At 39.3% G+C, this 14,469-nt stretch overlaps 1 protein-coding gene across 1 annotated transcript in view; it reads left to right on the forward strand.

Moving 5' to 3' along the window:
* itpkb (inositol-trisphosphate 3-kinase B) overlaps positions 1-13,492 on the forward strand; it is a 29,001-nt gene extending 15,509 nt beyond the window's left edge. The window contains exons 6-12 of the mRNA XM_085383202.1: positions 4,872-4,971; positions 6,233-6,270; positions 6,417-6,592; positions 8,444-8,648; positions 10,549-10,650; positions 11,207-11,278; positions 11,845-13,492. Coding sequence (XP_085239328.1) covers positions 4,872-4,971; positions 6,233-6,270; positions 6,417-6,592; positions 8,444-8,648; positions 10,549-10,650; positions 11,207-11,278; positions 11,845-12,048 — 897 coding nt within the window. The 3' untranslated portion in view covers positions 12,049-13,492. The remainder of the gene's footprint in view (positions 1-4,871; positions 4,972-6,232; positions 6,271-6,416; positions 6,593-8,443; positions 8,649-10,548; positions 10,651-11,206; positions 11,279-11,844) is intronic.
* The last annotated feature ends 977 nt before the right edge of the window (positions 13,493-14,469 follow it).

Consider the following 14,469-nt stretch of genomic DNA (forward strand, 5'->3'; position numbering starts at 1 on the left):
GGGATGGTCATCAACACATTTACTGACTGCAGTCATGGTGCCAGAACTTTCAAGACAGCTCAGGATGGAGGTTGGTGGTTTGATGTTTGGCTGTTCCAATCTGAATGCTAAAGTGTCGTTGGGCCGAGTTTCTCCACTTTGCATTCATCGACGTGTGAATGTTAGATAGAAAGCACTTAGACGTAGATAAAAGCATGACTGTGAATGAGACATGTTGTATAAGTGCTTTGATTGTTTTAGTAGAAAAGAGCTATATAAGCGCCAGTGCATACTTAAGTAAGGCCATTTTATTAAACAATAGTGATAATTAAACCTTACTAAATATATTATGTCAAATGCGGGTTGCAGTTAGTTAAAAATACGTGCCTTTCCTAGAGGATTTATGCATTTCTTCCAGTACATATCTGGTGACTGGCAATTTGCATATAAGCATGAAACAATGTGCGGAAAACCACACACATACAAAACAGAACAAAAAACCAGAGACACCGACACTACCAGATGAATGCTTCATGTATTAATAGATCACATACAGTCATCAGAGGAGTTTCAAAGTCTGTCAAAAGTGGTCGTCATAGTGTTTAAACAATGAAGCTGTAAAGTAGGTAGGACAGTTTGCAGACCATGCTGGGTTTGCTATAAAGGGACGACAGTGTAAATAAGTGCTGTAGCAATTAGGAAGATACAAATTAATCAACTGTGTAAGTCAGGGATGTCAAACTCACTTTACACTCATTTACAGGCTCACTTTCGTCATAAGTGGGCCGGACTACTGAAACTTCCCTTCCTATCAGAAGTTTAACTGCACATTTAATTACATTTAATGTACTTTAACTTACTCATTAATAAATTAAACTGCATGGTTTTACAACATGATAATTGATTCTTTGGGATAAAAGTGTAAACTTACAGAAAGGGTTCAGGTAGCTCGTTGCTCAGACTGTCCTGTAATTATAAAGCAGAAAGTTCTAGTTCATTCACAAAAATCGTTCTGTTTTTGTTTATTTATTTGTTTTACAGTGGACACATTTTAAAAAGCAGACATTTCTGTAGTAGATAGTGGATAACAGGGACTTTTTTGCCATTTAATTGTTAATGTATTACTGTGGTGTGATATAAATGGCCTTGGAGGTCTTTATTAGCAGGAAAGCTGGAAAAAATTCATGAAAATACAGTTGACAGTCTATACCATTCTGGCTCCTGTGCCTTATGTTTGACACCCCTGGTGTAAATGATCTGCCCTGAAAAAATGATGAAGAAAAAGCCAAACATTTTGGAGGTTAATCTGTATCTGTTATGTTCTAATTGGTTGTAATTTTTTTTATTATTTTACTGTCAGTGAGACAGTTTCACTATTTCAGGAAACAGTTAACTTATTAATTAAAAATATAATAGTTTTGTAAAGTAACTCTTTCTAAATAGCTTATAAAAAGTGATATTCATCTGTCAGCTGGTAAGTTATTGTTTCAGAAGATAATCACAGACAGAGAATGTCCAGATTTATTTACATGTTTTCTTTTTACTAGCCATGTAAAATTCAAATGTGACACTCTGCTGCACCCAATAGTGCTGAGTTACAGGATGAAGGTGCATTGCAGTAGCTTCAGCGGCTCGGCGCAGAGTGTGTGGGAGCTGCTGTTTAGGATGTTTCCTTTAGTTTATTTTAGCCCTTGTTGCAGCTTCTGTCACAATCTTTCTTTGTGTCATCCTCAAGACAAGCGTAGAGGTTTACGCAATGACGCGTTCAGACACATGTAACAACTAAAAGCAGATAAACACCAACGCGCAGGTTTATTTTGAATTTCCACGAAACCTCTCTGCATTTCCAGGATTTTGCCCTCGGACTCTCTTCCAATCACGCACACTCTGTCCGTGCCTTTGCAACCTTTGTGGGTATTTGCATGTCCAGATTATGTTTGTCCTCTGTTTTGCCAAACAAATGATCTACAAGTGTTTATCCCCACACACACACACACAGACATATATGTGTACATCTTGTGGGGGCACGAGTAGAACGAGGAGTATGCAAGCCTGAGGTGCTCGGTTTTTCGGCACAGATAGCTCAAGTTTGGGCGTGTTGCGGGAGAGCCGGATGGATAATCGTTCTCGAGGGTTTTTCCAGCTGAGTGGCACATGATTGGTCATGATGTGGTCTACATGGCTGTATTCGGTATGGAGTGTTATTTTATCAGTTGGAGCCATCTGTATTATTGCCATCATCCACCGCCGCCACAAACGGCAGCAGGTACTCTCACCTATACAGCCTCTTTTTGAGTAAAGGCTTTCTGCAGAATGCTCTCATAGCTGGACTTAGTTCATGTTTTCTGATGCTTGACAGCTCTACTCCACTTTTAAACTTTATTGTGCAATAATATACCTGCACTATCGCTGTGATAGCTGCAGGCTGAAGTTTGTTTTTAGTCTTACAGACCTCCCTCTCCTCTTCTGATGAAATTTAAATGTCTGTAGCTCGTAAATCTGCACACGGTAACCATGTCTGTTATTACTCACACTTGAGTTGCTCCAGACTTTCTCCTTCTTGCTCTCTCTCTCTTGCCCTCTACAGCTCGCACACACAAAGCTGTCAGTGGGCAACGTGGTAGAAAGATGTCACGGAGAAAAATGCAGATCTTTGCTACTTATGAGCTGGAGCCCGACACCGCAGCTCACTCGCTAACTGGCTAAAAGTGGCGTGGGGAAAAAAGGAGATGGGGACTATCATTCTGTTTGGCGTTTGCTGGTGGTCTACAAAGTGCAGGCCACCAAGTGTGTTCCTGATTATTAATGTTTTTTTTACCCATTTTTCTGAAGTTGACAGTCTAGTCTTACTTACATATCCTGACACATGCAGAGTTCTGTTCGATGTCACCTTTAGTCTGCTTTGAATCATACTGAGGCTTTTCCATTTTTCTTTAAATTGCACAACACACTGAAATGGCTAAACCTCGCTACTAAACTTTCTGCTGCAAAAAGTCTCATCGTGCTGATGATGACTCAAGCCTTGCTGCTCTCTTCAGAGTCATTTCGGCTGACCTACACACATGTGAATGTGTGAGAGTTGTACTTTTAGTGGGAGTGAGGTTATTTCTTTTTCTTGATCCTCCACTGGTGCAGAGCAAAAACCCCTCATGTGACTCGTCGCTGCCTCGGACAGTAAGGCCAGGAGGGAGGGAGAAAGTGTGTGCGCCTGAAGTTGTGTGTGTCCGTGCATCTAACCATAGATAGTCATGCTATCAGCTGATGAATTTTCATCAGGTCGAGATTATGTGACATGGGGTTATATATCTCCTTCTATGGTCTTCTTCTCTCTTATCTTATCCTTCTCCTTACTTCTCTCGCCTTTCTCTTCTTCTCCTCTCCAGTAATTTGTTGACACAAGATTATTTCCCCCCTTCACAAGACCAGTTTGAACTCTCTTGTGTGAGAGAGGACACATCTTTACCAGTGGAACGTTTTCAGTTTTTTTGTGTTATTTCTTAAAACTAAGCATCTTATCATAGAAGGTTATTTATTTGAGAATAGGCTGTTTGTACTGCGTTTGAAGAGATGCCATAAAAACCTTTGGATTTTTTTTTTGCCGCGTCTCTCTGTTACTCTCTCGGTGTGGTACAGCCAAGCGTTGTTCAAACCCACAGAACAAGACGTGGAATTTTTCCATCTGATGTAATGCTGCAAGCATAAAAGATTGTACTCAGCCAGAGTCTGTCATTTCAGTGAGGTGCAACAGGCTGCAAGTTTAGCACATCTACTTGAGTATAAGAGGACAAGAAATGAAGAGTATTTTAGTCAAATCCATGTTCAAATGGATTTGAGAGGTTTGGTTAAGAGTGCCATTTAAAGTGACAATAACCTGTGGTTCATTTACTCGTAAAGTATTTCTTGTAGTTTCCCTTGTTTGGCCTAAACACCACTCTTTGACATGTTTCTACATGGCTACTTCTTCTGCTGAAATATGGATATTGCTGTTGAAAGGAAGACATTTTTTATCACAAAGATTAAGAGCTAGAGAAAGGGAACGATGGATATGAATCAGATCAGAGAAAACATATTTATGTTGAGAAAGCTGTGTGTGTGTGTGTGTGTGTGTGTGTGTGTGTGTGTGTGTGTGTGTGTGTGTGTGTGTGTGTGTGTGTGTGTGTCAGAGACCGAAGGCCTCATTTTGTGAATGAGTGTCCGTGTGTGTTTCTATGTGCGGCAGGAGTCCCGCAGTTCAATGTGTCCTTGCCAAGGACAGGGAGAGCCTTTGGAGAAACACTGTGTGTGTGTGTGTGTGTGTGTGTGTGTGTGTGTGTGTGTGTGTGTGTGTGTGTGTGTGTGTGTGTGTTACTAGGGGAAACCCCAGCCCAATCCTCCAGAGTTTAGATAAAATGTTCTAAAACACTGCAATAAAAAAGAATGACAGCGAGTGTGGGAGAACCATGCAGCTCCCCCAGGGTCAGGGATACCCGCCTGTGTGTGTGTGTGTGCGTGCGTGTGGTATGTGTGCACATATGTGATTTAAAGTCTTGTTTTTCTCACGGTCATTAAACACTGGATCACCCGAAAGGTTTAGAGGAGAACTTGCAGTACAGTCCCTCTGAGACTGAAGTAGACTGAAGTTGATGTTTTACAAAAGTTGCATAAGCAGAAGAGCAAATATTAATATTGCACTCACTCATTTTACAAACAGTGGAGTTTGGTTTAAACGGGTTGAGGTCGGAGAGCCTTGAGCTAGTGATCATGAATAGCTTAACTAAAATAAAGAACTTAGGCAGGCAGCTTTATGGTACACGAGTCATTTGTGGCAGAGCTTATGGCTGAATTCCTCCTGAATGTGAAAGCAACACATCCAAGTAAGTAATAATCAACAATGTACATGTTTGTGTTTGCAGCACAAGTCTTGGAAGAAGATTAAAAACATGGTCCACTGGTCGCCGTTTGTCATGTCCTTCAAGAAGAAATATCCATGGATCCAACTGGCAGGGCATGCAGGTAGGACACACACACACACACACACACACACACACACACACACACACACACACACACACACACACACACTGAAGCCTGTTCAGCTATCTTAGTGAGGACCTTCGTTGACATAATGGTTTCCCTAGCCCCTTACCCTAACCCTAACCATTTAAAATAAATGCCTAACCATAACCTAATTGTAACCCTGACACTAAAACCACATTTTGAGCCTCAAAAAGGCCTTCAAACTTGTGACTGTTGGTTCTTACAAGTATAGTAGAATGCAGATTTCGGTCCTCACAAAGATAGCTAGACAGGAACACACACACACAGGTTTCTCTGAATAAATACAGAACTAAAACAGCAAACTCATTGGGGGCTTGTCCATTTAAGCGTATGAAATCAGCACTTCTAGAATACAACTTTCATCAGGCATACTATTTGATTTTTTTTTATAAAATTTGGCTTCATATAGTTTTAATTTTGGGGATTCTCTTTCACACGCTGTCATACGTACTTGCTGGTGGTCAGCTGGCCAGGGGGTTTTTTGTCTCGGTGGTGGGCTCAGACGCAGTTTTTCTTAGAAAATATGTAGACAGGCAGATCTGTCTTTGTTGGAGCCGGCTCTTTGTGGTCAGGGCCCTCAGGGGACGAGTCTGTGGGAATACTTGGGAATAGAGATCGTGCACAACGTGTCATTCCTAAAACTAGGCTAGTGGAGGGGAAAACGTGGGCACGCAGTAAACATCTGAAGGCTAAAATGGTAACAAAATACATGTAGCTGGTTATATTTGTGCTGATTAAGTTGTAAAAATATGCCAGCCTAAAACTGACATTTGGCAAAATCATTATCACAACAGTAGGAAGCAGCATTCTCATTCTCAGGCTTTCCCATCTCAGTTTTTTTTCTCATTAAAGGTTAAAGATTTTGATTTGGTAATTTATAAAAATTTGGTCTGGGTTGTCTGGGTTTCCTATTGCTCTTGCATCCCTGTACACTGCAGCTTTTAGGGATTGTTCCTTTTTTTTCTTTTTTCTTTGCTATTTGACAGAAGAGGCAACTTCACAAAGCCAATAATTGTTTTCTCCTCCAGTGTGAGTGGGACTTAATTGCACTCTGTCTCTACTGGAAACATCTGTAAACATCTTTTTTGAACTGCTGTCTTGTCCATTCACTTGTAAAACGAGTCACAGCTTCTACTCTCACTTGCTCCCGATGACCTACAGCAAGTTACTCAGGACTCTTTCTGCACATTTACAATGAATTTCTGTCTTTTCACAGGGAGTTTCAAGGCGGGAGCAAATGGACGGATATTAAAAGTAAGCAACCGTTTAGCGGCCCCTTAAGCAGCTCTGTGTCACTGCGCAAAAATCTGTTTAAAATCCACTCTGACTTTAAAAATCTTCATACTGAATGATCTGCAGCGCAGAGCATAAAACGCTGATTCCTTAATGGTATCTTTTAGAAACACTGTGAATGTGAGCAGCGCTGCTTGTCCCTCCTGATGAAGGACGTGCTTCGCCCCTACGTCCCTGGTTACCATGGAGACGTAGAGAAAGACGGCCAGAAATACAACCAGATGGAGGATCTGCTGGCTGAGTTTGACTACCCATGTGTGATGGACTGTAAGATGGGAGTAAGGTGAGAGAACACATTAATGCATGGTGACACAGTCATCCTTACACAACACGGCGACTGAGAGGATAAAGCGATTAATTATATTTCACGTACATAAGTAACTGTGATGGCTTTAACGCTGTGGCCTGTTTGTGAGGGTTATTTGAACCTTACATATATATCCATTAGGGCTGCTCGATTATGGCAAAAATGATAATCACGATTATTTTCACTGAAATTGAGATCACGATTATTTGACGATATTTATTTAACCCTTTAAGACCTACTATAGAACCAAGTCCACCAGAGCTTATATTATTTTTTTTACATGCTGTAGTGCCATTTGTGGGAGCATTTCAAGTTGCTATACATCAATACAACTGTTATAGCCCATATTTTAATAATATGTATGCATTAAGTCCATAGTAATTACATAAATTGCAAAAAAGTGCAATAAACTACAAAAAAAATAGAAAATCGCTTTTGTTTAGTTTACATATATTTCTACTTGGAGAAATTTAAGAGGTTTATCCCTCAAAACTTTAAATACAATAAAGTTGCAAAAAATAGTTTCCAACAACAGGAAATTTATTTTGAGTGTCTTCATAGTTTTATTTTGGAGATACACCAATTTTTATATACTGCAGGAAAAACAAAAAACAATCCTATGATGCAAATTTGCAAAGAAAACAGCATGTGCATCATTTCACTGTGGGAAGTGTTACGAACAGCTGATAGGAACGGCAAAGCGTGTTTCTGGAATATTATGTTTTTGTTCCTGCAAGCGCTTTTTATGCAATTTTTGCAAAGCTATATGTGGAACGAAACCGTGACCGAGGACAAGCTGATGGCATAAGATGTAAGTACAACTCCTCCGGTTTCATATGCAAAACAAATTATTGCGCTAGCTTACACTGTCCAGGTTCTACAGGGATTTAAAAATAGTTACGCAAAACGGAGCGTGCTGCTCTGACCGGCTTTAAAGGGTTAACAATGACTTTAAAAAATAATATAAAATAGTGTGCAACACCACTGAAGTTTTTTTTTTTAAACTCTCTTTTCAACCAACGGCAGTCACTCTCCAAATAACTTCTGCTTAGCTTTCCGAGCTTCCCTCGGGTCCTCTTAATCAGCGGTCTCCAACCTTTTTTGCGCCACGGACCGGTTTATGCCCGACAATATTTTCACGGACCGGCCTTTAAGGTGTCGCGGATAAATGAGGGAGGGGCTAATAATCGGCTCAGTCATTTTTAATGATCGTTGAAAGCCCAGATCGTAATCGTGATTAAAATTCGATTAATTGAGCAGCCCTAATATCCATCCATATATATCTAAACTGTATCAGTTTAGAGATTATAAATGGTTAATGTTGTAGCAGTTATTATAACCTTTATACTTACAAAATAACAACTGTATTAGGTTGTAACACCATCAGAAATATCTGTAATGCTCCCTTTTTGTACACAAAGTCTGATCAGTTGGTTTAATTTTACCATTTCTCTTCCTTTTTTATTTTTCGATAGATTTGGCTAACCATGGTTGTTTTTATATAAATGAGATCATTTCAATTAAAGAGCTCCTGTTTCTTCACAAAAAGGGCTAACATGTCAATGATTCTTGCACATGTCAAGTGTTTATAACCCTTGGAAAGTAAAATGACAGATAAGGCTGATGAAAAATAAGATATCAGCTGTAAATTTTGCTGCAAATATCTGTGAGGAAAACTCCTTCCAAACAGCTGTGTCATGTTATTTGGAAACAGATCATCCTCCTCCTCTCTTTTTTGCCGCCTACCTCTCATCTCTTGCCTACCTATCTCCTCCTCTTCCTTTCACCACTCATCACCTGTGCGGTGTTTTTTTTTTTGTGCTTCAGGACCTACCTTGAGGAAGAGCTGACCAAGGCTCGCAAGAAACCCTCTCCAAGACCTGACATGTATCAGAAAATGATTGAAGTTGATCCTGCTGCACCTACAATTGAGGAAAATGACAAGAAGGCAGTGACCAAACCCAGATACATGCAGTGGAGAGAGACTATTAGCTCAACAGCAACCCTGGGATTTAGGATAGAGGGGGTCAAGGTAAGACTGTGTGTGGGTGTGCGTGGGTGTGCGGGTGAGACTGGGGGGGGGGGCTTCCTTCCCTCTTTTCTTCCAGTTCTCTGTGTGTTTCTATTTTAGGATCTTGTGTGCGTCTATCTCCCAGGGTCATGATCTAACTTCCTGTTTGACCAGAAACTTCCTCTCAAGTATATGTTTGTGCATGAATGCCTTTGTTGCACATACGGCCTGTCTGTGACAGCTTTATAGGCCTCAGCATCTGGAAGTGACATTGTATGAGCTCAAACACACACACACACTCACACAAATCTTTGTCTCCTTGAGGGATGTGGCTATATAAGGACATTCACAGCCTCCCGGTGGTCTGTTGCCATGACTCTAAGGGTTATCCCCCAGAAACAGAAATGTGTGTGTGTGTGTGTGTGTGTGTGTGTGTGTGTGTGTGTGTGTGTGTGTGTGTGTGTGTGTGTGTGTGTGTGTGTGTGTGTGTGCGCTAGAAGTACTGCATCTGACTGCGCTTCACTGCCTCTCTTTGCAAATGGGAATGTGTCTGTGTCAACTTGTCTCTATTAAATATGTGAAAATGGGATAATTAGGTATAGTGTGTGTGTGTGTGTGTGTGTGTGTGTGTGTGTGTGTGTGTGTGTGTGTGTGTGTGTGTGTGTGTGTGTGTCTGTGCGCGTGTGTGTGTGTGTTTTCTGTACCCAGACTTGAACAGTAAAGGGAAAAGAAGTTTTGTCTCTAAATAGTATCTTGTTGCCTGGCAGCAAGCAAAATAAGAAAAAGCTAATTTATTCCTAACTTAACAAACTGGTTGATCTTCTTCTACAGACTTTACTACTACAAAAACTGAACAAAAATGTTTGATGTGTGCATTTCTCTTTTGCGGCTCTCAGTTCATGTGCAGAATTCTTAAACTGGCAGTCAGAACTGCAGCTTGTATGTGACTACATAAAGGTAAAGGGTGTAATAGCTGACACAATTATTTAATCGGTCGACCAACAGAAAATTAGCGCGTGGCAGTTTTTTAGATGTCTTTTTTTTTTTTAGCTTGCAACAAACCACATCGCCACCTTCCACTCCCCCCAATGCTGCTGCCCCCAGAAAAGACTATTTTTAAATAGAAGCTTGTGTTTTAGCCTATGACTTTCAAAACTTTCAAAAACCCGCAAATGGCAGTTAAAAAGCAACTTAAATGGAAAGAGCACAAATTATCTAAGTAGTTGGTTTACCCATCAGGTTTCATATGCAGTGACATAAAAGTACATACTGAAAGTGAAGCTTACCCTCAGAAATATTCACACACAAAATGCTGACTTTAAGTAACTGGATTACATTTAATTTTCCATCGGTACAGTGTAAAATTTTATGTTTAATGTAATCTGTTCAAATTCATTTTACTTAATTGGTATACATTGAATTTACACTTTGATTTTATATATTTTTGTTACTTTTTGTTACCTGTAACAGTAACTGGATGACTGTTACAGGTCATTTGTCACATGTTCATGAGAGTGTGTGGATTTAGAATTAACTGAAACATTATTTGTTGCTGTATTGTTTGTCAAACAACTCCAGAAATTACGCTAAGAGGGTTTTTCTCAAAAGACTCAAAGACCTTTTGCTACTTTAAGGTTAAGCCTCTATAAATATCCCACTGCTTCCTTTCCTCCGCAAATTGTTTGCTCTGCTTTTCTTGTCCATCCTTTCTTCCTTCCCCCCCTTTCATCCCTTTCTTTCATCTCCTGTGCGCCTTTCTTCCCTTCAGTACGTCTAGTTCAGTATTGGATAGAAAAGTCATCTTAAACAGTTTATCTTGTATTTTCCCCAAAGGTTTTTTGTCATATGCTATTGATGCTAATAAAACTAATGTCGAACTTTCTCATTAAGCCAGTTTTCATGCTAACCCTCTCCTCTGCAGAAGGAGGACGGGACGGTGAACAGAGATTTTAAGAAGACAAAGACGAGAGAACAAGTTACGGCGGCCTTCCACGACTTTGTAAAAGGAAACAAGGATATACTGGTGAGTGTGTTTGTCTGGTTTACTGAATGTGCGTCAGTGGCCTTGAATACTGTTTAATTACCACATGGGTAATACTCACACACTCACGCATCACTGCAGAGGGCATAACATTGACTTACATTCATTTCCTGGAATCTTACCAAAACCATAACCACAATGTAAACCTAACCTTAAACCAAGCAGTAAAACACATAACCAGCCCGAGCATTTTTTAATTCAAGACTAGAGGTTACATAGAAATGTGTGCACAATACCCACAACAGCTTACTAAACAATTAAAAGCAGGTATTAGACTGTACATCGCTCCATATTCTGCACTTCTTCCCACTTTGTTTCGATATATAACTGAATCAGAATAGCTGAAGCGATATCGAAGTGTATTTTGTATTGCACTTTTTTTCGTTTCTTTCCTAAATGTACTTCTGTATATTGTTTACATCATTGAAATAAACTGAACACATACAAACACAGCTCAGATCTGCCAGATAAAAAATACTAACGGTTTGTTGGAACGTGCCATTAAAGCTTGTTTTTTTTTTGTTGTTCTGTTTTTCAGAATATCTATCTGTCCCGGCTGCAGGAAATAAGAGCCACTCTGGAGATCTCCCCATTCTTCAAAACTCATGAGGTAAGGGCACACTAGTTAGTTTATTTGTATACATTTTTTCATATACAAATATGTGAGTTCTGAGTGCATATACATTTATTTATGGTGTTTTCTATTGCCTGCACCGTGTATTTGTTTATTCTGTAAGGAATTTTATGATCAAAAAGCAAGAAATTCTGAACAAAATGTACTAACATGTACTAACTAACATAATAAAGCTGTAAACAGGTTGGGTTTGTCACACTCAATTTGTGTAAATGTCCAAGTTCAGACATGTTCAGATGTCACGTAGCTCATACTTTCAGATTGGCTATACTCCAGTCCTGTATTTGATTTTACGTTCAATCTTAGCTTGAATTGAATTATTAAGGAAACATGACTGCTCACTCTCTCACACACACACACCCAAATTCAAATATAAATACTAGCTGACATGAAGGACACTGATGTCACAAAACAGGAAGTGAGATTTCTAAAAGACGTAAACAAACACGTAGGGTGTTAATAAAAGAAGAAACTTGTTTACATTTATTTATTTCCTGTATTCTCATCTCATTCATCTCTGTGCCTCTCTGTGTGTTTGCCAGGTCATCGGCAGTTCCTTGTTGTTCGTTCATGACCGTAACGGACGGGCCAAAGTCTGGATGATTGACTTTGGGAAAACCACACCTCTCCCCGAGGGGAAGGAACTGACCCACCGAGCTTCCTGGGTGGAGGGGAACAGAGAAGACGGCTACCTTTTTGGACTCGATAGTTTGCTGGATATCATTTCATCCATGGTGAACTTATAAAGCTTAGGAGATTTCCTTTAATCAAGACGGGACACACAACCACTTCAACTCATTCGTCAGTCCTCGGGGGAACACTTCTGGGGACCTCCTCAAGAACTCTTTCACAGACACTTGTTCTCATGTTGGAAACACAATTATTAAAAAACCAAAACATGGCCGAATCCATACATAACCTTCAGAACGTCAAAAGTTTAGTCTTCTATTTTGTTGTCTTCGCCTTCTTAAGAGGTCTTAATAGTGCATTTGACAGAAAAAGCACAAGTGGAACTCATGACATTAACAACGTCTCAGTTCCTCATAAACCAGAAAACACGGTATCATTAACGTTCTTTGTTGCACCTGAGGTTTTCTGCTAAACGTTACTATGTAAAAGATTGAATTTTATATTTACAAAGGCCCCTAAAACATTTTTTAACTAAATTAATTCTCAGTTTTTAAAGAATTATGGATCTATCTATCAATTTAATTTTTTTAGAGGTGATTTTCCATATCTCTGTGCTCTGAACGAATTCCCCTTAAAGGGCGGCATTAGTTACATGCTACTTTCTCTTCCAGTACTTCCAGACTGGACAAGAGCACAGAGAAAATTCTTATGCCCTAAATCTTTCTGGCTTTGTTCCTTTAAATTGTGGTTATTGCTACAAGAATTTATATAAATATATGATAAAGAGGGTTATCCTTTTGTGTGAGGAATGTGAGGAATTTAAAAATGTCTGACATTGACGCCCCCTGGTGAAGGTTTTAATTTTTTTTCCCCAGTTATTTGAAAGATGCTGTAATCACATAATAACTGTAGTGGCTTTAAAAATGTCCACATTTCACCTTTAAAGCCTTGATTTGGCTGTAGTTTAAGATAAATTGCTTTTCGTCTTAACACAGTTAAGGTCACTCTCACAGGATTTTCTTTTTACACGTTTGACCACAACTTCATCACATTGCCATTCCTTTGAAAATATTCCCTTCATTACACTTTCAAGTAGTAGGAATTACATAGTTAAGAGTGTTTTTACTCATCAGATCACAGTTTTAAAATGTGTGGAAAGAATAGTAGTACTTTTATCTGCTTCACTCTTCAGAATTACCCGTTACACACGAAGCCTTAGAGAGGATTTAGATCATGTAGGCTGCTCGCATAAGTTTCAGTGGCAGCCTTGCCAGTTATTGCTGGATTATCCACAATAATCCGGCAATAACAGGCAATCAGGTGGAGCTAAACAATTCATCTCACAGCAGAAAGTAATGCGACGGAGGATATTGTTTCATATGTAACATAACTTTAGTTCATTTGACTTCAGTGGCCAAACACTTATCAGCCTTCTCACTCTGTACAGTAAGATTTATTTTGTTTGATGTAGTTTTAACTTTTTTCCATTTTTTTTTTATTGTAACATTATTTTAGTTGACTCCTGTTGAACACTTAACAGCCATGAACAATCTTATTTAAGCTATATAGTGCCTTAATATTACAAATCCAAGTCAGACGAGTGAAAATCTGTTCTTTTTAAGCGTTGTTTGCTCTTAGTCTTAAATGTGGGCTTCTGTGCTTTAGCCTCTCACGAGTGCATGTTTATTATCCCTTTGAAAGGTTTGTTCTTAAGTTGTAGCTTGTTCTGTTTCTATTTAAATCTTTGTTTTAAATCAATGGATACCATGACATTTTGAAATTTATGACTGTTTTTGGGTTTTGTCCTCAAGCTTGTGTTGCATTATGAGTAAAACTCAAACTGTAGGGCAGACTGCTGACATTGTTGACAACCTATATTTGAACTTGAAAAAGGTTTATAGTATCTGACTAAGTGAGCCATGTCCTCCTGAGGGGGAATACCGTCATACCAGATGAGGACGAAAGAGAAAAATGTCTTATAATGTAACACATTCATGATGAAAAGTAATACTTAAACAGTTTCTGTAATGTACCATGAATTTAAAATGCCATGGTTTTCGGTTAAAGTTTGCAGTGAAAGTAGATGAGGAAAGAGACTACAATCCTAATGCAGTGCCTTCTTAAAGAAATAGTTGGGCATGTGGGGAAATGTTGTTATGTAGTTGAGGAAGAGATGGACACCACTCTCTGTTTGTGTGCTAAATGTGAAAATGTCTACCAGCAGTTGGCTAGTGTAGCTTAGCAAAAAAACTAGAAATAGGGGAAAATGTTCCTTGGTTAAACAATCAAGATTAAGATAAAACTTGTGTGTTTGTCAGTTTTAGATGTTGCCGTTTTTGCACAGGGATGAGACGAGCTGTTCTTTTTCCTTTTGCTAAGCTAAGCTAACTAGCTGCCAAAAGGGCCAGCAACTATTCCTTTAAGACCATCTAAACTATTGCTTTTGCTCCCCTTTGTGCACCTACAGTCATTTGTAAGTAGGCATCCTATTGTTCTGGCTTTGCCGGCTTCTGTATTTATTTGGGTTGTTCCTTTGA

Source organism: Rhamphochromis longiceps, linkage group LG15, assembly GCF_057381845.1.
Source record: "Rhamphochromis longiceps isolate RC_006_pf linkage group LG15, R_longiceps_female_GT1.1, whole genome shotgun sequence".
Classification (NCBI taxonomy): domain Eukaryota; kingdom Metazoa; phylum Chordata; class Actinopteri; order Cichliformes; family Cichlidae; genus Rhamphochromis; species Rhamphochromis longiceps.